The 25,187-nt window shown below is 44.9% G+C and overlaps 1 protein-coding gene across 2 annotated transcripts in view; it reads left to right on the top strand.

Moving 5' to 3' along the window:
• The window catches only part of LOC129707613 (cilia- and flagella-associated protein 54-like), a 297,068-nt gene that overhangs the window by 19,766 nt on the left and 252,115 nt on the right, over positions 1-25,187 (top strand). Inside the window, exons 4-7 of one of the 2 annotated variants that reach the window (XM_055652738.1) lie at positions 2,856-3,027; positions 3,808-3,866; positions 19,564-19,677; positions 19,772-19,873. In XM_055652738.1, the coding sequence (XP_055508713.1) occupies positions 2,856-3,027; positions 3,808-3,866; positions 19,564-19,677; positions 19,772-19,873 (447 nt within the window). Of the gene's footprint in view, positions 1-2,855; positions 3,028-3,807; positions 3,867-16,986; positions 17,036-19,563; positions 19,678-19,771; positions 19,874-25,187 lie in introns of those variants that run through there. The other variant, XM_055652739.1, reaches the window with a different exon arrangement.

The following is a 25,187-nucleotide window of genomic DNA, read 5'->3' on the forward strand; positions in this document are numbered from 1 at the left end:
GGGACCTACATTTGTTTTGACTAATCTTTTTCTCTTCACATATCTATAAAAACGTTTGCAGTCAGTTTTTTATGTTCCCTGCCAGTTTTCTTTCATAATCTATTTTCCCTTTCCTAATTAAGCCCTTTGTCCTCCTCTGCTGGACTCTGAATTTCTCCCAGTCTTCTGGTAATCTGCTTTTTCTGGCTAATTTGTATGCTTCATCTTTTATTTTGATACTATCCCTGATTTCCCTTGTTGTCCACAGATGCACTACCTCCCTGATTTATTATTTTGCCAAACTGGGATGAACAATTGGTGTAGTTCATCGATGCAGTCTTTAAATGCCTTCCATTGCCTATCCACCGTCAACCCTTTAAGAATCAATTGCCAGTCTATCTTGGCCAATTCCCATCTCATACCCTCAAAGTTACCTTTCTTTAAGTTCAGAACACTTGTTTCTGAATTAATTGTGTCACTCTCCATCCTAATTAAGAACTCAACGATATTATGGTCACTCTTGCCCAAGAGGCCACGCACAACAAGACTGCTAACTAACCCTTCCTCATTATTCAATACCCAGTCTAGAAAAGCCTGCTCTCTCGTTGGTTCCTCTACTTGTTGGTTTAGAAAACTATCCCTCATACATTCCAAGGAAACTTGCTAGTGTTGGAAAGTGGTGAAATCATTGGACAAAGTCAGCATGGATTTACGAAAGGTAAATCATGTCTGACGAATCTTATAGAATTTTTCGAGGATGTAACTAGTAGCGTGGATAGGGGAGAACCAGTGGATGTGGTGTATCTGGACTTCCAGAAGGCTTTCGACAAGGTCCCACATAAGAGATTAGTATACAAACTTAAAGTACACGGCATTGGGGGTTCTGTATTGATGTGGATAGAGAACTAGCTGGCAAACAGGAAGCAAAGAGTAGGAGTAAACAGGTCCTTTTCACAATGGCAGGCAGTGACTAGTGGGGTACCGCAAGGCTCAGTGCTGGGACCCCAGCTATTTACAATATATATTAATGATTTGGATGAGGGAATTGAAGGCAATATCTCCAAGTTTGCGGATGACACTAAGCAGGGGGGCAGTGTTAGCTGTGAGGAGGATGCTAGGAGACTGCAAGGTGACTTGGATAGGCTGGGTGAGTGGGCAAATGTTTGGCAGATGCAGTATAATGTGGATAAATGTGAGGTTATCCATTTTGGTGGCAAAAACAGGAAAGCAGACTATTATCTAAATGGTGGCCGACTTGGAAAAGGGGAGATGCAGCGAGACCTGGGTGTCATGGTACACCAGTCATTGGAAGTAGGCATGCAGGTGCAGCAGGCAGTGAAGAAAGCGAATGGTATGTTAGCTTTCATAGCAAAAGGATTTGAGTATAGGAGCAGGGAGGTTCTACTGCAGTTGTACAGGGTCTTGGTGAGACCACACCTGGAGTATTGCATACAGTTTTGGTCTCCAAATCGGAGGAAGGACATTATTGCCATAGCGGGAGTGCAGAGAAGGTTCACCAGACTGATTCCTGGGATGTCAGGACTGTCCTATGAAGAAAGACTGGATAGACTTGGTTTATACTCTCTAGAATTTAGGAGATTGAGAGGGGATCTTATAGAAACTTACAAAATTCTTACGGGGTTGGACAGGCTAGATGCAGGAAGAAGGCAGGTACGGGATACTGAGTTGGATGATCAGCCATGATCATATTGAATGGCGGTGCAGGCTCGAAGGGCCGAATGGCCTACTCCTGCACCTAATTTCTATGTTTCTATGTTGCTCCTAATTCCCTCTTCCAAATCATTAATATATATGGTTTTCTCTGCCACAGACGGCAGTGGAGGCCTATTCACTGAATGTTTTCAAGAGAGAGTTAGATTTAGCTGTTAGGATTAAAGGAATCAAGGGATCTGGGGAGAAAGCAGGAAGGGGGTACTGATTTTAGATGATCAGCCATGATCATATTGAATGGTGGTGCTGGCTCAAAAGGCCAAATGGCCTGCTTCACCTATTTTTCTGTGTCTATGTTTCTATGTCCTTTGATTCCTGTCACAAGACTCTTAGTAATGACCTATAGGATGAATGTTTCCACTACTTTCTAAAGTTGAGGACCTCCTGGCTTCATATCTTGCTCCTATGCAAAACCCAGGAATGAAGGAATCACTTTATCCTGACTTGTACCATGTCATGAACGGTCACAATCAATTTGTGCTTACAATGCATAGCCCCTTTAATACATAGGCTGGCTTGAAGTAATGTATTGTACAAGCCATTTACAATATAAACAAATATATCCCACTCCTCTCCCGCCTGAGGTGCAGCTTATTAATAGCTTGAAAGTGTTGACTGCACGCTACAAAACAAATAGACGAGAAGAAGCTTGCATGCTTCCTTGATTCAAAATAGAAGGCTCCAGCAACTAAATGTTCTATTCTCGGCCATTTTCAGTTGCTATGCCTTCTAAGTTTCTGTTTTCTTGTGGGTAAGAAATAATTGCCAGTCAGCATTGGCTTTTATGACAAAAGATTAGCTATCTTCGCCGTACATTATGGAAATTATTGCCACTTGCATCTGCTCCCATGAAAATATTAAATTTGTGTAGTTATTTTACTTTCATTTGAACAAGTAGAAAAATAATAAATTCTTTCAGAATAATTTAAAAATCAGGTGGTATTTAGAGATGCTTGAGTGGAAACTAATTTACATTAGAACTGGATGTACATTTTGTTGCCACATTAAATTAATGCACGCACATTTAATAATCTAGGAATACAATAAATATTTATATCAGAACAAATAGAATGAAGGTTGAATCAATAACTATTTGTGTAAATTCTATCATGCAAAATAATTTCTAATATTATTCTGTTTTGTAGCTTCATGCGTTGCAAATGAACTGCGTTTGCCGTTACCAAATGGTGAAGAAAGTTGACCCAAAACTGCTGAATCTGGAGTCAAAGAGGAAGTGCATGAGTATTCTTAAATTTCTTCGATTCATTATGCAAGTTGCCTTGCCCAAAGAACACCTTTTCTGGCTCATTTTCAACGGTATTATTCTTGATTTTCAGAATTTACACCAAATCACACTAATAAAATAGATGGTTTGATTATAGAGAAATCAGATATTTTATTGTGCTGCAGCATCCAACTACCACATGAAAGTCTGGTAAAACGAGTTTTTATCCTTGTATTAAAAAAAAAAAAATGATGTGGGAGCTTTGCAAAGTTTGACATGGAGGCTCATCTGTCCTGTAATGGAAGATTACAGGCATGGTGTGGAAAATTCCATAACGCAGAGAGGTTTTCCCTTTAAAGAAGATACCAATTAATGTTTTCAATAGAGTCAATGAAGATGGATAACAATGTGCAGATCACACTCGTGTTGGAGGTTGAGACATTTCTCAACACCATAATCTGGGGGAAAAAAAAGTCATTTAGTTATAAATAGCAGCTGATATGGAATTGTTAAATATGTTCCTGTGAATTTTTAGATAGAATGTGCTGCCTGAAAGAGTGGTGGAAGCAGATCATTTTACCGAGTTTCAAAAGCGATTTAGAAAAATAGTTGAAAGGAAAGAAAGTTGCAAGGAATACTCTAGGCACAGGAATAAGACCAAAGGCAAAGGAAGAAATAATCACTGGCACTCAAAAAAGACCATATTTAAATACTAGAGACGTCAACTTTTTAGGCAGTTTCTTGTATCAGAGTACTACGGTGGATGCTTTTCAAAATGATGAATCGTCAGGAGGCATATATATATATATGTATATATATAATTTGGCTTTCTGTGTGGTTGGAAATACATTAATGTAATTCTGTGCTTTTAGGTACAACTTATATTTACACCATCTGCAGACATTTTATGGTTTTAGCACTCTATGCTCAGGTAAGGTGATATGTATATTACTTTTGCTTTTTATTATGTTTGTTTGGGAGCTTAATTTTGTAATGAAGATTTTCAAGGAAGGCACAAAGAATGACTGCAGTCAATTTATTTTTGTATTATGTAAAAAGAAACTGCAGATGCTGGTTTAAACCTAAAGACACGAAAAGCTGGAGTAACTCAGCGGGCCAGGCAACATCTCTGGAGAGAAGGAATGGCTGACGTTTCAGGTCAAGACCGTTCTTTAGATGCAGGACCCTTCTGAAGAAGGGTCTTGACCCGGAACTCATCCATTCCTTCTCTCCAGAGATGCTGCCTGTCCAGCTGAATTACTCCAGCTTTTTGTGCCCAACTTATTTTTTTTATTAACTATGTAGAACCCACATGTGTTCATATGAGGTTGCTGTAGTTAAAAATATATATTTTGTATTTCCTGTGTACCTTTTGGTTTTCTCTTGCAAAAAAAATTGTTTGCATTTGTGCAGCATCCGTTATTAAGCAAAATGTCTAAAATAGAGGAATAAAAAATGATGCCTACATTCCTATGTGTTAGGGGAAAGAGGCTAGACCGGGAGACAAAGGGGGAGAATTAGGGTGGGGTGAATAATGCATAAGAGTTGTTGTGGAAAACAATATTTAAACACAAATTGACACTTATATACCTATGCATTTGCCTGACCTTTCTAATGTGCCAAGTGTTGAAGATGATAATTGCAGAGCGAACCCAGTAGTTTACCCACAGTGGTAGGTGGGTAACTTTGCTTTTAGGAAGTGAATAGCTGCAGATTGCTAATGGGGAAGAGTGGGATAGAATGGATGTCCAGGAATCAACAGAGGAAAGGTTCAATGGAAAAGAAGTGAATAAAGGATGTGGACTCTGAGAACGAAGGAAACCAAGGGCATCGGGCAACTGAGGGAATAGTTAGGGGGACCAAAATTCAGCCTCCAATTTCTACATCAAACATAATGCCAAAATAATCTAATCTCATTTGCCCACACGTGATACATATTCATCCATTCCTTACATACCCATGAGCATAATTAACAAACTCTTGAACACCACTATCATATCTGCCTCCACACATCTCTGACAGAGTGTTCTAGGCATCCACCGCTCTCTGTGTAAAGATAAAAATTGCCCCATAACTGAGATCAATCATGATCTTGCTAAATAACAGAGTAGGCTGGCAAAGTTGTGTGGCTCTCTTCATTGTTTGTTTCTCATTTTTTAAGGTTCAAGTTGTGTGTGATAAAAACATTTCGTAGAAGCAAATCATAGTACATTGTAAATAAAGCATCTTTCACGTGGCACTAAATTCAGAAGAGAACGAAACAAACTATTTGGCATGGATTTGAGGAAGAGGCTGATGTTAGATTTTGCCAGTGGTGATAGTGGGAGAGGTACAATGGTGATTTCATGTTAGGGGATTTGAGGGGAACCTTATTCACCCAGAGAGTGGTGAAAGTCTAAAATGCACTGCCAGAGAGTGGCGTAAGCAGAGTTGCTAACAGTATTTAAATATCTAGATGAGTACTTGAATTACCAAGAGAAGAAGGCCCCCCTCTCCCTCTCCCCCCGCTCCCCCTCTCCTCTCCCCCTCCCCCCCTCCCCCCCTCCTCCCCCTCCTCCCCCCTCCTCCTCCCCCCCTCCTCCCCCCTCCTCTCCCCTCCTCCTCTCCCTCTCCCTCTCCCTCTCCCTCTCCCTCTCCCTCTCCCTCTCCCTCTCCCTCTCCCTCTCCCTCTCCCTCTCCCTCTCCCTCTCCCCTCTCCCTCTCCCTCTCCCTCCCTCCCTCCCCCCCCTCTCCCTCCCCTCTCCCTCTCCCCGTCTCCCCCTCTCCCTCCCATCTCTCCCTCTTCTCTCTCTCCGGATCTCCCTCTCCCTCATCCTCTCCCTCTCCCCCTCCCCCCCTCTCCCTCTCCCTCCCCCCATCTCTCTCCCTCTCTCTCTCTCTCTCTCTCTCTCTCCCCCACCCTCTCTCTCCCTCCCTCTCTGTCTCTCTCTCTCTCTCCCTCTCTCTCTCTCCCCCACCCTTCCTCCTTCCCCTCCACACCCCCTACGCACTTCCCTCCACCCTCTCCCCCTCCCTGCTCCCCACCTCTCCCCCTCACCCCCCTCTCAGCACCCCCTCTCTCTCCCCCCTCACTCTCACCCGAGCCTTGCGGCATTCCACTCGCCATTGCCTGCCATTCTGAAAAGGACCGTTCACTCTTACTCTTTGCTTCCTATCTGCCAACCAATTTTCTATCCATGTCAACACCCTACCCCCAATTCCATGTGCTCTAATTTTAGTCACCAGTCTCCTGTGTGGGACCTTATCAAAGGCTTTCTGAAAGTCTAGATACACTACATCCACTGGCACCTCTTCATCCATTTTACTTGTCACATCCACAAAAAATTCCTGAAGATTAGTCAAGCATGATTTCCCTTTCATAAATCCATGTTGACTTGGACTAATCCTTTTACTGCTATCCAAATGCCCCATTATTACCTCTTTAATAAACGACTCCAGCATCTTTTCCACCACCGAAGTCAGGCTAACTGGTCTGTAATTCCCTGTTTTCTCTCTCGCTCCTTTCTTGAAAAGTGGGATAACGTTAGCTATCATCCAATCCACAGGAACTAATCCTGAATCGATCGAACATTGGAAACTAATCACCAATGTGTCCACTATTTCTAGAGCCACCTCCATGAGGACCCTGGGATGCAGACCATCAGACCCAGGGGATTTATCATCCTTCAGTCCCATTAGCCTACCCAATACTATTTCTCGCCTAATGAAAATGTCTTTCAGTTCCCCTACCCCCTTAGATCCTCTGTCCTCCAGTACATCTGGGAGATTGTTTGTGTCTACCTTAGTGAAGACGGATCCGAAGTACCTGTTCAACTCTTCTGCCATTTCCTTGATACCCATAATAATTCACCCATGTCGGTCTTCAAGGGACCCACATTTGACTTTGCTATTCTTTTTCCCTTAACATATCCAAAGAAGCTTTTACTGTCCTTCTTTATATTCCTGGACAGCTTCCCCTCGTACTTCATCTTTTCAGTCCGTATTGGCCGTTTTGTTTCCTTCTGTTGTCCTATGAAAGTTTCCAAATCCTCTGGCTTCCGGCTATTCTTTGCTGTGTTATACATCTTTTCTTTTAGTTTTATTCTATCCCTAACTTCTCTAGTCAGCCACGGTTGCCTCCTAATCCCCTTAGAATCTTTCTTCCTTTTTGGAATGAAATGATTCTGCGTCTTCCAGAATATGCCCAGAAATTCCTGCCATTGCTGTTCCACCGTCATTCCTGCTTGTATCCCTTTCCAGTCTACCTTGAATCCTTTAGCCTTAAGAGCTAAATATAACTCGCGCTTGAAAGCATCCAGTGAATTGGCCTCCACTGCCTTCTGTGGTAGAGAATTCCGCAGATTCACAATTCTCTGGGAGAAGTTTTTCCGCATCTCAGTCATAAGTGGCCTACTCCTTATTCTTAAACTGTCACCCCTGGTTCCGGACACCTCCAACATCGGGGAAAAATGTTCCTGCATCTAGCCTGTCCAATCCTTTAAGAATTTTGTATGTTTCAATTCTTCTAAATTCCAGTGAATACAAGCCCAGTCGACCCATTCTTTCATCGTATGTCAGTCCCGCCATCTCAGGAATTAACCTGGTGAACCTGCTCTGCACTTCCTCAACAGCAATAATGTCCTTCCTTAAATTAGGAGACCAAAATTGCACACAATACTCCAGGTGCGGTCTCACCAGGGCCCTGTCCAACTACTGTCGGACCTCCTTGCTCCTAAACTCAAATCCTCTCGCAATGAAGGCCACCATGCCTTTAGCTTTCTTCACTGCCTGCTGCATGCTTTCAGTGATTGATGTGCAAGCACACCCAGGTCTCGTTGCACCTCCCCTTTTCCTAATCTGACTCCATTCAGATAATAATCTGCCTCCTTGTTCTTGCCACCAACGTGGATAACCTCACATTTATCCACATTATACATGCATCTGCCATGCATCTGCCCACTCACCCAACCTATCCAAGTCACCCTGCAGCCTCATATATAACATCCTCATCGCAGCTCACACTGCCTCCCAGCTTTGTGTCGTCTGCAAACTTGGAGATGTCACATTTAATTCCCTTGTCTAAATCATTGATATATCTATCTTCTATCTATCTATCTATCTATATTACTAAAACTGTTCTTGACCGGTTTTGGCTTTCTGTGCTGCGGTTTCCGAGAGTACGCCGCCACCTACGGCCGTCATTTTTGGCCACTTCGCTCAGAGCCCCCCTCCGCCGCGTGTGTGCCGAGGATTTTTCCCGTCGATGAAAATTGACAGAGATATTAATGTTTTTACACCATTCCCCATTCTCTCTGCTGCTCCCGCTGGAGGGAGGGGGGGGGACTATAAAACCAGGAAGTGGTGTGCCTCAATCACTCTGCAAGTGGTGTGCCTCAATCAGAGCTCTGAATGACACTGACAAATATCTACAGCACTGCGAGTACCCTTAATTTGGTTTGAAAATGAAAATATGGTTAGAGGCAAAAAAGCACTGCCTGCAAATGTTGTTTGGGTTGAAGTAAAAAACCCCCCCCCCCCCCCCCCCTCCTCTCTCCTCTCCCCCTCTCCCTCTCCCTCTCTCGTTCCCATTCTCACCAGCGGCTAATCTCCTCTCATTCCTCCCTCTTTTTCACGTTCCCTCCCTCTCTCCCCCCCCCCCCCCCTCTCCCTCCCCCTCTCTCTCTCTCTCTCCCCTCTCCCTCTCCCTCCCCTCTCCCCCTCCCTCCCCCCCTCTCTCTCCCCCCCCTCTCTCCCCCCCCCCCCCTCTCATCTCCCCCCCTCCCTCTTCTCTCCCCCCCTCTTCTCCCCCCCCTCTCCACTCCCCCCTCTTCTCTCCCCCCCCTCTCCACTCCCCCCTCCCCCCTCTCTCCACTCCCCCCCCTCTTCCACTCCCCCCTCCCTCCTCTCTCTCCTCTTCTCCCTCTCTCTCCCCCCCCCTCTCCTCTTCCCCCTTCCCTCTCTTCTCTCCTCCCCCCTCCCTCTCCCTCCTCTCCCCCCCCCCCTCCCTCTCACTCTCTCCCCCCTTCTCTCTCCCCCTCTCTCCCCCCTCCCTCCCTCTTCTCTCCCCCCTCCCTCTCTCTCTCCCCCTCCCTCTCTCCCCCTCCCTCTCCCCCCCCCTCTCCCTCCCTCCCTCTCCTCTCCCCCCTCCCTCTCCTCCCCCTCTCCCCCCCCTCTCCCCCACTCCTCTCCTCCTCTCTCCCCCCCTCCCCCCTCCCTCCCTCTCCCCCCCTCCCTCTCCTCTCCCTCCTCCCTCTCTCCTCTGCCCCCTCTTCCCCCCTCTCCCTCTCCTCTTCCCTCTCCTCTCCCACCTCCCCCCCCTCTCCTCTTCCCCCCCCCCCCTCCCTCTCCCTCCTCTTCCCCCTCCCTCTCCCCCCCCTCCCTCTCCTCTTCTTCCCTCCCTCTCCTCTCCTCCCCCCCCCCTCCTCCTCCAACCCCTCCCTCCTCCTCTCCCCCCCCTCCCTTCTCCCCTCCTCTCCTCTCCTCCCTCCTCTCTCCCCCCCCTCTCCTCTCTCCCCCCTCTCCTCTCCCCCCTCTCCTCTCCCCCCTCTCCCCCTCCTCTCCCCCCCTCCCTCTCCACTCCTCCCCCCCCTCTCCTCTCCCCCCTCCCCCTCCCCCCCTCCCCCTCCCCCCTCCCTCTCCTCTCCCCCGCCCTCCCTCTCCTCTCCTCCCCTCCCTCTCCTCTCCTCCCCCCCTCTCCTCTCTCCCCTCCTCCCCCCCCTCCCTCTACTCTCCTCCCCCCCTCTCCTCTTCCTCTCTCCCTCCCCCCCCCCTCTCCTCTCCCCTCCCTCCCCTCTCCTCCCCCCACAAGTCACTCTGCCATTTTGAAAAGGACCCGTTAATTCTTACTCTTTGTCTCCTGCTGCCAACTAGTTTTCTATCCATGTCAAATTCCATCCAATTCCATGTGCTCTCATTTTGCACACTAATCTCTTGTGTGGGACCTTGTCAAAGGCTTTTTAAAAATCCAGATACACCACATCCACTTGCTCTCCCTTATCCATTTTACTTGTTACATCCTCAAAAAATTCCAGAACCATATAACCATATAACAATTACAGCATAGGAAACAGGCCATCTCGACCCTTCTAGTCCGTGCCGAACACATAATCTCCCCTAGTCCCATATACCTGCGCTCAGACCATAACCCTCCATTCCTTTCTCGTCCATATAACTATCCAATTTATTTTTGAATGATAAAAACGAACCTGCCTCCACCACCTTCACTGGAAGCTCATTCCACACAGCCATCACTCTCTGAGTAAAAAAGTACCCCCTCATGTTACCCCTAAACTTCTGTCCCTTAATTCTCAAGTCATGTCCCCTTGTTTGCATCTTCCCTCCTCTCAGTGGGAAAAGCTTATCCACGTCAACTCTGTCTACCCCTCTCATCATTTTAAAGACCTCTATCAAGTCCCCCCTTAACCTTCTGCGCTCCAAAGAATAAAGCCCTAACTTGTTCAACCTTTCTCTGTAACTTAGTTGCTGAAACCCAGGCAACATTCTAGTAAATCTCCTCTGTACTCTCTATTTTGTTGACATCCTTCCTATAATTAGGCGACCAAAATTGTACACCATACTCCAGAATTGGCCTCACCAATGCCTTGCACAATTTTAACATTACATCCCAACTTCTATACTCAATGCTCTGATTTATAAAGGCCAGCACACCAAAAGCTTTCTTTACCACCCTATCTACATGAGATTCCACTTTCAGGGAACTGTGCACAGTTATTCCCAGATCCCTCTGTTCACCTACATTCTTCAATTCCCTACCATTTACCATGTACGTCCTATTTTGATTTGTCCTGCCAAGATGTAGCACCTCACACTCATCAGCATTAAACTCCATCTGCCATCTTTCAGTCCACTCTTCCAACTGGCATAAATCTCTCTGTAGACTTTGAAAATCCACTTCATTATCCACAACCCCTCCTATCTTAGTATCATCTGCATACTTACTAATCCAATTTACCACACCATCATCCAGATCATTGATGTACATGACAAACAACAGTGGACCCAACACAGATCCCTGTGGCACCCCACTAGTCACTGGCCTCCAACCTGACAAACAACCATCCACCATTACTCTCTGGCATCTCCCATTCAGCCACTGTTGAATCCATCTTGCTACTCCACCATTAATACCCAACCATTGAACCTTCTTAACCAAGCTTCCATGAGGAACCTTGTCAAAGGCCTTACTGAAGTCCATATATACAACATCCACTGCTTTACCCTCATCAATTTCCCGTGTAACCTCTTCAAAAAATTCAAGAAGATTAATCAAACATGACCTTCCAGGCACAAATCCATGTTGACTGTTCCTAATCAGACCCTGTTTATCCAGATGCTTATATATATTTATCTCTAAGTATCCTTTTCATTAATTTACCCACCACTGACGTCAAACTAACAGGTCTATAATTGCTAGGTTTACTCTTGGACCCCTTTTTAAACAATGGAACAACATGCGCAGTACGCCAATCCTCCGGCACTATTCCCATTTCTAATGACATTTGAAATATTTCTGTCATAGCCCCAGCTATTTCTACACTAACTTCCCTCAATGTCCTAGGGAATATCCTGTCTGGACCTGGAGACTTATCCACTTTTATATTTTTCAAAAGTGTCAGTACTTCCTCTTCTTTGAATCTCATAGTTTCCATAGCTACTCTACTTGTTTCCCTTACCTCACATAATTCAATATCCTTCTCCTTGGTGAATACCGAAGAAAAGAAATTGTTCAATATCCCCCATCTCTTTTGGCTCTGCAGATAGCTGTCCACTCTGACTCTCTAATGGACCAATTTTAGCCCTCGTTATCCTTTTGCTATTAATATAGCTGTAGAAACCCTTTGGATTTACTTTCACCTTACTTGCCAAAGCAACCTCATATCTTCTTTTAGCTTTTCTAATTTCTTTCTTGAGATTCTTTATACATTCTTTATACTCCTCAAGCACCTCATTTACTCCATGCTGCCTATAATTATTGTAGATCTCCCTTTTTTTCCGAACCAAGTGTCCAATTTCCCTTGAAAACCAGGGCTCCTTCCTATTTTTACAATTTCCTTTCAACCGAACAGGGACATAAAGATTCTGTACTCTTAAAATGTCACCATTAAATGTACTCCATTTCTCTTCCACATCTTTCCCATAAAACAAAATGTCCCAATTTACTCCTTTTAAATCCTTTCGCATCTCCTCAAAGTTCGCCTTTCTCCAATCAAAAATCTCAACCCTAGGTCCAGTTCTGCCCCTCTCCATAATTATATTGAAACTAATGGTATTGTGATCACTGGTCCCGAACTGTTCCCCAACGCATACCTCTGCCACCTGACCCGTCTCATTTCCTAACAAGAGGTCCTTCTCTAGTAGGTACTTCTATGTATTGCTGCAAAAAACTATCCTGCACACATTTTACAAACTCCAACCCATCCAGCCCATTTACAGAATGTGTTTCCCAGTCTATGTGTGGAAAATTGAAATCTTCCACAATCACTACCTTGTGCTTACTACTAATATCTGCAATCTCCTTACATATTTGCTCTTCCAATTCTCGCTCTCCATTTGGCGGTCTATAATACACCCCTATAAGTGTTGCTACCCCTTTCCCATTTCTCAGTTCCACCCAAATAGTCTCCCTAGACGAGCCCTCTAATCTATCCTGCCAAAGCACTGCTGTAATATCTTCCCTAATAAGGAATGCAACACCTCCACCTCTTGCCCCTCCAATTCTATCACACCTGAAGCAACGAAATCCTGGAATATTTAGTTTCCAATCACAGTCCTCCTGCAACCATGTTTCACTGATCACCACAACATCATAATTCCAGGTGTCAATCCAGGCTCTAAGTTCATCCACCTTTCTTACAATGCTCCTAGCATTAAAATATACACATTTAAGGAACCCACCCTCTCTTATTCTCTGTTTATTGTCTTTTTCTTCTCTCTCCCCTACATTTTGGGTCAGAGTGCTACCATTCTCTGCCTCCTGCCTCACACACTGACTGCTAGCTTTCCCAATTTGAGTCCCTCCCCCCCAACCATACTAGTTTAAAGTCTCCCCAGTAGCCTTTGCAAATCTCCCCGCCAGGATATTGGTCCCCCTCGAGTTCAAGTGCAACCCGTCCTTTCTGTACAGGTCGCACCTTCCCCAAAAGAGGTCCCAATGATCCAGAAACTTGAATCCATACCCACTGCACCAGTCCCTCATCCACTCATTTATCCTCCACCTCGCTCCATTTCTACTCTCACTGTCGCGTGGCACAGGCAGTAATTCTGAGAGTGTTACCTTTGCAGTCCTTCTCCTTAACTCTCTACCTAATTCCCTAAATTCTTCTTCATTCAATATGATCATGGCTATTCGTTAGCACCTCTTTCCTGTTTTTTCCCCATATCCCTTGATGTCGTTAGCCTAAATGTAACTCTCTCTTGAAAACATCCAGTGAATTGGCCTGCACTGCCTTCTGTGGCAGAGAATTACACAGATTCATAACTCTCTGCGTGAAGAAAGTTTGTTCTCATCTCAGTCGTCCTAACTGCCCCCCCCCCTTTATTCTTAAACTGTGACCCATGGTTCTGAACGCCCCCAACATTGGGAACATTTTTCCTGCAGTTACAGTAAGTGAAATTCTAGCAGGCAAGCAGGATGCTTTCACCAACCACCCCCATTTCAAGTCCACTATCTTCCACCGTATCTACCTAGTGCTTGGTACTTACTTCCAGCAGCCACTGGTTGTCCTCCAGGATACGCCGAGCCGCAGCCTGATCCATGCCGGTCACCTGGGCGAATTCGGCACAGAGACTCTAACGACATGACTTCAGAATTAAGGGACAGAAGTTTAGGGGTAACATGAGGGGGAACTTCTTTACTCAGAGAGTGGTAGCGGTGTGGAATGACCTTCCAGTGGAAGTGGTGGAGGCAGGTTCGTTGGTATCATTTAAAAATAAATTGGATAGGCATATGGATGAGAAGGGAATGGAGGGTTATGGTATGAGTGCAGGCAGGTGGGACTAAGGGAAAATAATTTTTTTGGCATGGACTTGTAGGGCCAAGATGGCCTGTTTCCGTGCTGTAATTGTTATATGGTTCCGACGGCCCGGGACACTCGCACTGTCCGGAGTGCTCCATGGCCGAAGCTGCAGCGAACGACACGCTGGCCACGCAAATACTCGACAGCGCCGCAAACACTCACTAGTCCCGGCTTCCCGCATCTGTTCCCGCCGCTAGTTCTGCTTTCATCCTTCCTGCAGCCCCGGGTCTCCAACACTCGCGGACCATGCAATTTATCCAAGTTTTGAAATTTTCGTTGATCACAAAATTTCTCACCATTGAACGTGAGAAATGTCTGATGAGCGTGAGGCCGTGAGAGTTTGCTTGAGGGCGTGTCTCACGCTCAAAGCGTGAGAGTTGGCAGCCCTGCGATAGCGCCATAAAGCAAGGAAACTGTCCCTTTGGCCCAACGTATGCGAGCTGATCAACTTTCCCCATCTACATTAGTCCCTGCCTGCGTATGGCCCATATCTTATCCATGTACCTGTCTAAATATATTTAAAACGTTGTGATAGTACCTGCCTCAACTATGGCAGCTTGTTCCACATACCTACCACCCTTTCTGTAAAACAAAAGTTGCCCCTCAGGTTCCTCCTCAAACTCTCCCCCTTGACCTTAAGTTGCTCCACAACACTCCCAAGAGCCCTGCCCTGGTTTGACTTCCCCCAAATTCCCTTCTAAGAGCTGATATTAATCTGCGCAGATCAGTTACAATGTTGTGTCATATTGGTTTGCTGACAAATCTCAGCCATTCAAGAATCAGGAATATTATATATTGCACATATGAAATATGCGCATGCTGTTGCATAATGATAGAAAATTGGGCACAGATGAAAGTGGTGTGGGTAAACCACCCATTGCCTGATTATATATCTCTACTAGACCAAGTGCAAACCCGTTGGGTCTGTTCCCCCAACGTGCGGTTGTGGGGGGGGAGGCAGCATGCAGCATCACACACTAACTACCCCTCCCCTCCCGCACTCACGCTAATAGAGGGAAGGAGGGGGGGAGAGAGAGAGAGAGAGGGGGGGGGGAGGGAGGGGGGAGGGGGGGGGAGAGGGGAGAGAGGGGGGGGGGAGAGAGGGGGGGGGGAGAGGAGAGAGAGGGGGGAGAGAGAGGGTGCTGAGAGGGGGTGAGATGAGGGGCGGGGGAGCAGGTAGGGGTAGGGGTGTGTGGAGGGGAGGGGGGGGTTTTAGGGGAGGGACGGTGGGGTGGGGGGGAGGGAAGGAGATTGGGGGATTGGAGAGGAGGGAGGGGAGGAGGAGAGGAGGGGGGAAGGAGAGGAGGGGGGGAGGAGAGGGGGAGTGAGGGAGAGGGGGAAGAGAGAGAAGGGGGGGAGGAGGAGGGGGAGGGGAAGAGGAGGGGGGGAGAGGAGAGGGGGGGGAGGAGATGAGAGGGAGGGGAGGAGAGGAGAGGGAGGCGGGGAGAGAGGGAGAGGAGAGGGGGGGCGAGGAAAGGAGGGGGGGCAGGGGGAGGGAGGGGGAGGGGGGGGTTTGGGGGGGAGGAGATGGAGGAGGGGGGGGGAGAGAGAGAGGCTTTTTACTTCAACCCAAACCCAAACAACCATTTGCAGGCAGTGCTTTTTCACCTCTAACCATATTTTCATTTTCAAAACCAAATTAAGGGTACTTACAGTGCTGTAGACATTTGTCAGTGTCATTCACAACTCTGATTGAGGCACACCACTTGCAGAGACTGATTGAGGCACACTACTTGCAGAGACTGATTGAGGCACCTCCCTCCAGCAGGGGCAGCAGAGAGAATGGGGAATGTTGTAAAAACATTAATATCTCTGTCAATTTTCATCGACGGGAAAAATCCTCGGCACACATGTGGCTGAGGGGGGCTCTGAGCGAGGTGGCCAAAAATGACGGCCGTAGGTGGCGGCGTACTCGGAAACCGCAGCACAGAAAGCCAAAACCGGTCAAGAACAGAGTTTTAGTAATATAGAAGATAGGTAAAGGCAGTGAATTTCTAGTCCAGAGAATTTCGATAACCATGTAAAAAACAATGTAGGAATACTTTATCTTATGATTCTTTTTAGAACCTGATAGTGTTTTATAACTGTCTTGTTGTTTTGTATAGGCCTTTGAGTAGAGTAGAGGGGGCCTGCAGAGGGGAGGAGTCATCTGGGGCAGAGGAAAGGGGGGGGGCACTATCTAGGAGAGGGAGAGCCAGGGGGGGGGGGGGGAGAGGGGGAGCTGGAGGGGTCAGTGCTACTATGACTGTGGGTCTGGGGGGGGGGTGAGGAGAGGGATAATATTTTAATTGGGGTAAATAGCACCTGGTTATTTATATTCTTTGTTAACCCAAACATGTATTGTATACCCTCCACCAAATCTGCACCTCTAACCAATTTTTAGGTTCAAACCAAAATTTAGGGTACATTCACAGTGCTGTAGACATTCTAAAAGTGTGCTGATCACAACTCTGATGGAGGCACACCACTTGCAGAGACTGATTGAGGCACACCACCCTGCAGAGACTGATTCAGGATGCGCCTCCCTATTCAGCAGGGGCAGCAGAGAGAATTTGGAATGTTGTAAAAAACTTAATATCTCTGTCAATTTTCATCGACTTGAAAAATCATATGCTCATGTGTGGCTTCCTGGATGTTTTGAGCGAGGTGGCCAAAAATGTTGGCGGGTGGCGGCGTACCCGTTGCAGCGGCACAGACAGCCAAAACCGGTTTTTTTTAGAGTTTTGTAATAGTTAAATGGTAAAGGCAGTGAATTTTTAGTAGTAGAGAATGTGTAAATGTAACCATGTAAAAAACAATGTAGGAATACTTTATCTAATGATTCCCTTCCGGGAGACCTGATAGTGTTTGTCGGGTCTGTCTGTTGTTGTTTTGTATAGGCCTTCCAACCTGAGTAGCCGGGGGCTATTATGGGCCTGCGGATCTGCGGATCTGGGAGTCACCATCGTGGGGCTGGCCGGCTTTTAAGCGTGGGGAGCAGTTGACTATCTGCTGCGACTCTAAACTCCTGGGGAGAGCCCACAACGCATACAGCTGTGTGGACAGTGCTACTATGACTGTCTGGGGGTCTGCTATACTTGGAGAGGTATAATATTTTAATTGTATGTAAATAGCACCTGGTTATTATATTCTTTGTTAACGTTGCATGTATTGTATACCCTCCACCAAATCTGCAAATTAGCAATGTCATAGGTAAAAACACAACTTTAATCTACATTCACATCTGCCAGATCCTTCTAAAAGTGTGCTGATCAAAATTGGCCGCAACCAATGTTTTAAAGGCCCAGTGCAATGTCCCTGCTTTGTTCATGATGTCTCTATTCATGAATCACAGGATCCATTTGATTCACTTACCTCTTAACATCTCCTGTCACCTTGAATTCTTGAATCTCATATGCTCATGTTCTCTCTTCCTGGATGTTTTGAATTGAAGTCACAAATTATCTTTCTCATTAATTATTTGTATTTGAATCTCACTGTTCAAGATAAACCATGTATTTCATCTCTGAGAAATTGGAAAATCTCATTTCATAATTTATCAATGAGGTTAACTCTGCTTTCCTTCTGTAAAGAGATAGCACAGATACAATGATCTGTCCTCTGAACTTCCATGATTTCCTTTTAATTTTAACCAATTTTATTACATCTGCTTCATTTTTCTTTCATTACAAGAATGTAGCCTGAAGTTTTTATGACATCATTGCAAATGTTTCCTCTCATCCCTCATAACATCCTATTGTATTTATGAGCAAAACTAAAAGTATTGGATCAACTCAGCGGGTCAAGCAGCATCCATGGAGGGAATAGATGGGCAAGGTTTTGGGTTTGAACCCTCTTCAGACTGATTGTAGTAGTTGGGAGAAAGCTGGAAAAGAGAGGTGGGGGCAGGACAACGCCTGGCAAGTGATACATAGATGTTGATGTTGGGGAGTTGGGTTGAATGGCGGATGGGTGAAGTAAGTGACAAAGGTTAGAGTGAAAATGAGATAAAAGAGTGTCTGATAAGAAAAGGGGAGTGAAATGTGAAGCCTGATAAATGGATATTGGTGGAAGGGGACAACAGAAGGGCAAAGAGTGAGACCAAAGAGAAATGAGGGCCTCTGAGATGGCAGAAGCATACAAAGGTGGGGAAAGGGCCAGGGGTGGAGGATAAAAACAAAACAAAAGCTTTTCACTGTACCTCGGTACACATGACCATAAACTAAACTAAATAGTGGGCGAAGTGGGTGTGCAGCAGATTGGTGGGGTGGGATGAGTGCACTCGAAAGCAAGAGGAGTTGGGGGGCATTGCATGATACTGGAGAATTCAAAGTTCATACTTTTGGGTTGTAAACTATCCAAGTTGACATATTAAATCATTATTATTATTAAATGCAGTGTCTCATTTGCTAGAAATATTATTATATAGGGATTATCATTCCCTTAGATGAATATTTAAATGTATTTATTAATTTGTTTTTGTTATTTCAGCTTTTATTTTAATTTCTTGTACATATTATATGGTTATATGGTTATATTCCAACCTTCAATTTGCATTGTACAAAATATATAACCATATATAAATATATATGGTTATCCATATATAACAATTACAGCACGGAAACAGGCCATCTCGGCCCTACAGGTCCGTGCCGAACAAAATGTTTTTTCCCCTTAGTCCCACCTGCCTGCACTCATACCATAACCCCCCATTCCCTTCTCATCCATATGCCTATCCAATTTATTTTTAAATGATACCAATGAACCTGCCTCCACCACTTCCACTGGAAGCTCATTCCACACCGCTACCACTCTCTGAGTAAAGAAGTTCCCCCTCATATTACCCCTAAACTTCTGTCCCTTAATTCTGAAGTCATGCCCTATTGTTTGAATCTTCCCTATTCTCAAAAGGAAAAGCTTGTCCACATCAACTTTGTCTATCCCTCTCATCATTTTAAAGACCTCTATCAGGTCCCCCCTTAACCTCCTGCGCTACAGAGAATAAAGACCTAACTTATTCAACCTATCTCTGTAACTTAGTTGTTGAAACCCAGGCAACATTCTAGTAAATCTCCTCTGTACTCTCTGTATTTTGTTGACATCCTTCCTATAATTGGGCAACCAAAATTGTACAACATACTCCAGATTTGGTCTCACCAATGCCTTGTACAATTTTAACATTACATCCCAGCTTCTATACTCCATGCTCTGATTTATAAAGGCTAGCATACCAAAAGCTTTCTTTACCACCCTATCTATATGAGATTCCACCTTCAAGGAACTATGCACGGTTATACCCAGATCCCTCTGTTCTAAAATGTCATAAATTATAAAAAAATTTTTAACCTTTCTGGTTTACAGATTATAAGAATTCTTTCATAGTTTTCACTCTTCACCTTGATTGATGAGATCACCTTTGAAAGATACCTGATAGATAGAAATGACATATTTGTGCAATGAAATAGAAATAGGAAATGCAGTGACAAGTTGCTGGATATCTCATTTGAGATGAGCAACAAACTGCAGGCTGCAATATCTGGGTCAAAATTTCTAATATTTTGTGATCAATCAAATTGGTACATAATCTCATCCTTCATTCATCTTGTTGATTCTTCTTTTGCTGTTTTAAAATAGACATTTGCACGCCGTGCTTTAGGGAAGATCAGTGAATTAAGCCATCTGGAAATTATTAACTCATCTCCTCAAACTCCTGAGACAAGACAAGCCTTTAGGGAGGCAACTGTCAAGGTACCCGATGTGGCAATGTAAAATGTTTAATTAAATTTCATATCCACTTCTGTTTAAACATATATTTGGAATGAAAATATATTGCTTATTTTAGGTATCTTTAATGATCTTTAAAAGAGCAGTTTTTGAAAGCAGAAGAAAACCAAAAGGATATTTCCGGCCTAAAACAAAAACTAACTACAAAGAAAACCAAAATGTAAGTTTCTAATTAACTAAGACAATGCTTTTGCTTTATTTATCCATGTTTTTTTTCGGGGGGGGGGGACATGAAGTTGCGATGGTCTCTAAAATTCAGATTCGCATTGTAAATTTGAACTTAATTTTGATGCCTAATTTGGGCTGTTTACTTTAAACTAAGCGAAGCTGCCGTTCATTGATCTCTATTCATCACGTTGCTTGATTAAAGGAAAAGGCTTTTATTTGGTTCCTAATCATTAGAATGTATCTGCGAGACAATTAACTATCCCATTGTCTAGGTACAAGGCCGAATGTCCTATTTTACTTTAAACCAGATGGTTTTGGAAAATACCCTATTTTAGAACTTTTTTTCTTGCTGTTAGGATGCAAATGGAATGAGAGTTATCATTGTCAATGTGATTCTGCTGTAACATCAATTCATCCATCTGTAATCATCATCATACATTCAGAATTTGACTTTTTGACGTACTGGTCAGCTACATTACAAATGCAATCAGGGTTTCTTCCACCACTATCCTCTCAGGTGTTGGTTTCAAATACCACAAAGTAAGTGATTTTTTTTTTTTTACCATCGAAGGAATTTAAATCTACGGTGCCAGGTTACTTGCCTCTCTGTTTGAGGGAAATAGGCCTTTGCAGTTTGGTTTGCTTGGGCTTTTCATAATTTTAGATACATCTTTTCCTAGTCTCCTTTGTTGCAGAAAAATCTCAAACTGGTCCATGTTGCAGCGTTTCAGACTAATGCAGCATAGAAACAGGCGCTGTGCCCCACTGATCCATTTGGCGGCATCAATTCTATAGCCCTCCATGTCTTGTGTAGAAAGGAACTGCAGATGCTTATTCAAATTCCTGTCAAGATGCATTTTCAATTACTTAATAGAATTATGGGCATTGGTCTCAAACGGCTGCCCTACTGACACATCTGCCACAAGCCCAGCTTGATTTGCTGAGGAGATTGAATGTAGCCCTTTCTATATATTGCTTCAGAAACGGTAACAAAATTTGACTCGTGTACTCGCTAAACAATTAGGCAGTCCAGATCAGAATCAGATAAGTTAAAATCACCTAAGATTGCTATCCAACTATTGGCATGTCTATATGTAGTTTCTTCACATATTACTTTTGATTTATGTGACTACTGGTGGGCCTATTGTGTAATCCCATCAAAATGATACCCCTTTCTTATTCCTAGATGCGATCCAAATGGTTTTGCTGGACATTCCCCCTGGGACATCATGCCATGATATTCTCCCTAATTATTGTGCAACACTCTATCCACTCCATCCAACCTCTATCACTATAGCATTATCCTGTATCACTGGTGCCTTCCCTCACAGTGGGGTAACCTTGATTCCACTGTGTGGGGACGTTCATGTTAAATTCTATCGTGTCGTGTGTTCTTTTTATTCGTATGGCTGGATGGTAACTCAAATTGCACTGCACCAAATGGTGCATGCGACAATAAATGTAATTTGAACTTGAATGAGAATTACTACCCTGGAAGATTGAGCTGATAGCCTTGCCCATCCGTCAATTATGTTTCCATAATACTATATCACAATTCCATGTGCATTCCCATGCTCCGAGTTCTTCTGCCTTAAGGGTCTGAAGAAGGGTTTCGGCCCGACATTTTGCTTATTTCCTTTGCTCCGTAGATGCTGCAGCACCCGCTGACTTTCTCCAGCATTTTTGTCTATCTTCGATTTTCCAGCACCTGCAGTTCCTTCTTAAACTCTTCTGCCTTAACTGTCAGGCTTCTGGCATTAAAATAAACTAGAGTAATTGGGACCCATTGGATGCCCCTGATCACCCCCCCCCATTGCGAGAATTCTGCAGCCGGGGACGGCTAAAGGTGGGGGTTGGTGGGGTGAGCGTCCTGTAGCCGGGGGAGGGGGACAGCTGCAGGCGGGGGGCTGTCGTGGGCCGGTGAGGGGGGGGTTTTGTCCTGCAGCGGGGATGGGGGCGGCTTCAGGAGGGGGCTGTCGAGTGCTGGGGGCAGGGGAGAGCATCCTCCTACAGCCGTGGTGAGGGTGGGAAGGGGGACGGCTTCAGGCGGGGGGCTGTCAGGGGCCGGGGAGGGGGGAGTGACTTACAGTCGGTGGAGGGGGATGGCTTCAGACGGGGGCTGTCGGGGGGCAGTGAGGGGGTGGGGGGGGGATGGTGCGCTCCCATGGCCCACCACTACCGCTGCCATGGCCTACTGCTGCTGTGGCCTTCCGCTGCCTATCCCCACCGGTTTCAGGTGGGAACCGGGGGGAGCATCCTGTAGGTATGTTACAAAACCTACCTGAATCGTGGCTGAGCATCTGCCCCACCCCTTGTGTGTGATTTTGGCGCTGTTTAGAGGGGGCGGGTTTAAAACGCGATTTTTACTAGGCTGTTGCAATCGAAAATGTTCAGCCTAGTAAATCATTAACGGAAAATCGCTGAAAGACCCCGTCGCAAAATGTATTATAAGTTTTTATGGCCTTGTAAAATAGTTAGAGTAGTTTAAAAATTACTCTCTCACTCCGCAACCTCTCGCAGCCCCAGGGTTTTATAAAGCAAACAATTAAAGGTATATACCTTATTTTTACATTAAATGGGGCATGTATATAACCCTGTATGTAACGTTTTCTATAGCGAGTAGCTCATTTTGGGCTCTTTATATCCCGCAGTATTTTTCTGGGTATTTGAGGGCACAAATCCAGCGCAATGTGAACGTTCTAAACCAGTGCGTTCACAGGAACCCACTAGAAAGCCGATTTAAATTGACTTTAATTTACAGCAATTGAACACTAAATTCCTTCCATTTGGCCTATAAATTGATGTAAATGAGATTTAAAAATCATGTTTTTTTGTGAATTATTTGTGAATATTATTTGGACACTTGGGCTATTTAAAAATGTTAATCATTTATTAAGAAATGGATAGATGTTTAGATCTAGTAAATTGAAGTTTGAAATTAGCTACAATTGGGTAACTAACTAATTATATGCTTTAATTTCAGGTAATCCAAGTTAGATTATTTTATATTTGTTTCAGAATGGTTCAATCTATGATAACTGAAAATTTCATTCAGTTCTCTTAATTTTTAAGAAGGTTATGTGCTTTTGACTGTCCACGATCACAGCTTTTTTGTTATGTCCATAGAAAATCAATAGGGAACAAGATGCTAATTTCCGAGTATGAAAATGGCCATAACTTTTTTATTACTTGAGATATGAAAGTGAATTAGGTGTCAAATTAAACTTATTGTTATGCTTTATCTGATGGGATAAATTGCGGACTTGATTTTTTAAATCTCAAAATGTTGTAACATTGCTACATCCTGCCGCTGGGGACAGGCACGGCGTCAGGCCGGGGCCGGTTGGGGTGGGGGGGAATGCATCTTGCAGATGGGAACGGAGATAGAAATATAGAAACATAGAAATTAGGTGCAGGAGTAGGCCATTCGGCCCTTCGAGCCTGCACCGCCATTCAATATGATCATGGCTGATCATCCAACTCGGTATCCCGTACCTGCCTTCTCTCCATACCCTCTGATCCCCTTAGCCACAAGGGCCACATCTAACTCCCTCTTAAATATAGCCAATGAACTGGCCTCGACTACCCTCTGTGGCAGAGAGTTCCAGAGATTCACCACTCTCTGTGTGAAAAAAGTTCTCCTCATCTCGGTTTTAAAGGATTTCCCCCTTATTCTTAAGCTGTGACCCCTTGTCCTGGACCTCCCCAACATCGGGAACAATCTTCCTGCATCTAGCTTGCCCAACCCCTCAAGATTTTTGTAAGTTTCTATAAGATGCCCTCTCAATCTCCTAAATTCTAGAGAGTATAAAACCAAGTCTATCCAGTCTTTCTTCATAAGACAGTCCTGACATCCCAGGAATCAGTCTGGTGAACCTTCTCTGCACTCCCTCTATGGCAATAATGTCCTTCCTCAGATTTGGAGACCAAAACTGCACGCAATACTCCAGGTGTGGTCTCACCAAGACCCTGTACAACTGCAGTAGAACCTCCCTGCTCCTATACTCAAATCCTCTTGCTATGAAAGCCAACATACCATTCGCTTTCTTTACTGCCTGCTGCACCTGCATGCCTACCTTCAATGACTGGTGTACCATGACACCCAGGTCTCGCTGCATCTCCCCCTTTCCCAATCGGCCACCATTTAGATAATAGTCTGCTTTCCCGTTTTTGCCACCAAAATGGATAACCTCACATTTATCCACATTATACTGCATCTGCCAAACATTTGCCCACTCACCCAGCCTATCCAAGTCACCTTGCAGTCTCCTAGCATCCTCCTCACACCTAACACTGCCCCCCAGCTTAGTGTAATCCGCAAACTTGGAGATATTGCCTTCAATTCCCTCATCCAGATCATTAATATATATTGTAAATAGCTGGGGTCCCAGTACTGAGCCTTGCGGTACCCCACTAGTCACTGCCTGCCATTGTGAAAAGGACCCGTTTACCCCTACTCTTTGCTTCCTGTTTGCCAGCCAGTTCTCTATCCACATCAATACTGAACCCCCAATGCCGTGTGCTTTAAGTTTGTATACTAATCTCTTATGTGGGACCTTGTCGAAAGCCTTCTGGAAGGCTTCAGGCAGAAGCCGGCGGAGGGGGGGAGCGTCCTGCAGCCAGCAAAAGAGGACAGCTTCAGGCAGAGGTTGTTGGGGGCTGGTGAGGGGGAGTGTCCTGCAGCCATGGGATGTAGGTATGTTACAATACTTACCTTCAGCGGCGCTGCAAATCTGCCACAGGCCGTGTGCGCGATTTTGGCGCGTTTGAAGGGGGGGGGGGGGGACGCGGTGTTGAAACGCGGTATTTTTCGGACCTGGTCCTGAATTATATTTTATTGGAGTGCAAGATGTTGTTGAAGAATCGTTCCGACGGCCGTTCTGTGTGTTTTAAAAAAAAATTCGCCCGACAAGTTAATCGCTGGAGTCATTTTAAAATCAGCTTCTGAAGCTGTCAATGCCAACAACGGGGCCGGATTTTATGTAGGGGACAGGTAAAATTGAGAGTAGTTTAATTTTATGTATAAAAGTGTTTCTTAAGATGCATTTAATTCACATTTTAAGTTGCGAAACGGTGATTTTTTCCCCCCCCGAAGAATCGGCAGTGTCTTTGCTGCCGATATGGGGGACTAAATTCAATGCAACCTCAGCGTTCCAAATGGTCCCGTTCCAGAAAATCCCACTCGCAAGCTGATTTAAATGGCTATTAATTTACAGGTATTAAACAATAAATTCCTTCCATTTGGCCTATAAACCCATGACAATGAGATTTAACAATTATGTTATATTCTGAATTCTTGTGTGAAT

The sequence above is a fragment of the Leucoraja erinacea genome, chromosome 22, assembly GCF_028641065.1.
Source record: "Leucoraja erinacea ecotype New England chromosome 22, Leri_hhj_1, whole genome shotgun sequence".
In the NCBI taxonomy this organism is placed as follows: Eukaryota; Metazoa; Chordata; class Chondrichthyes; order Rajiformes; family Rajidae; genus Leucoraja; species Leucoraja erinaceus.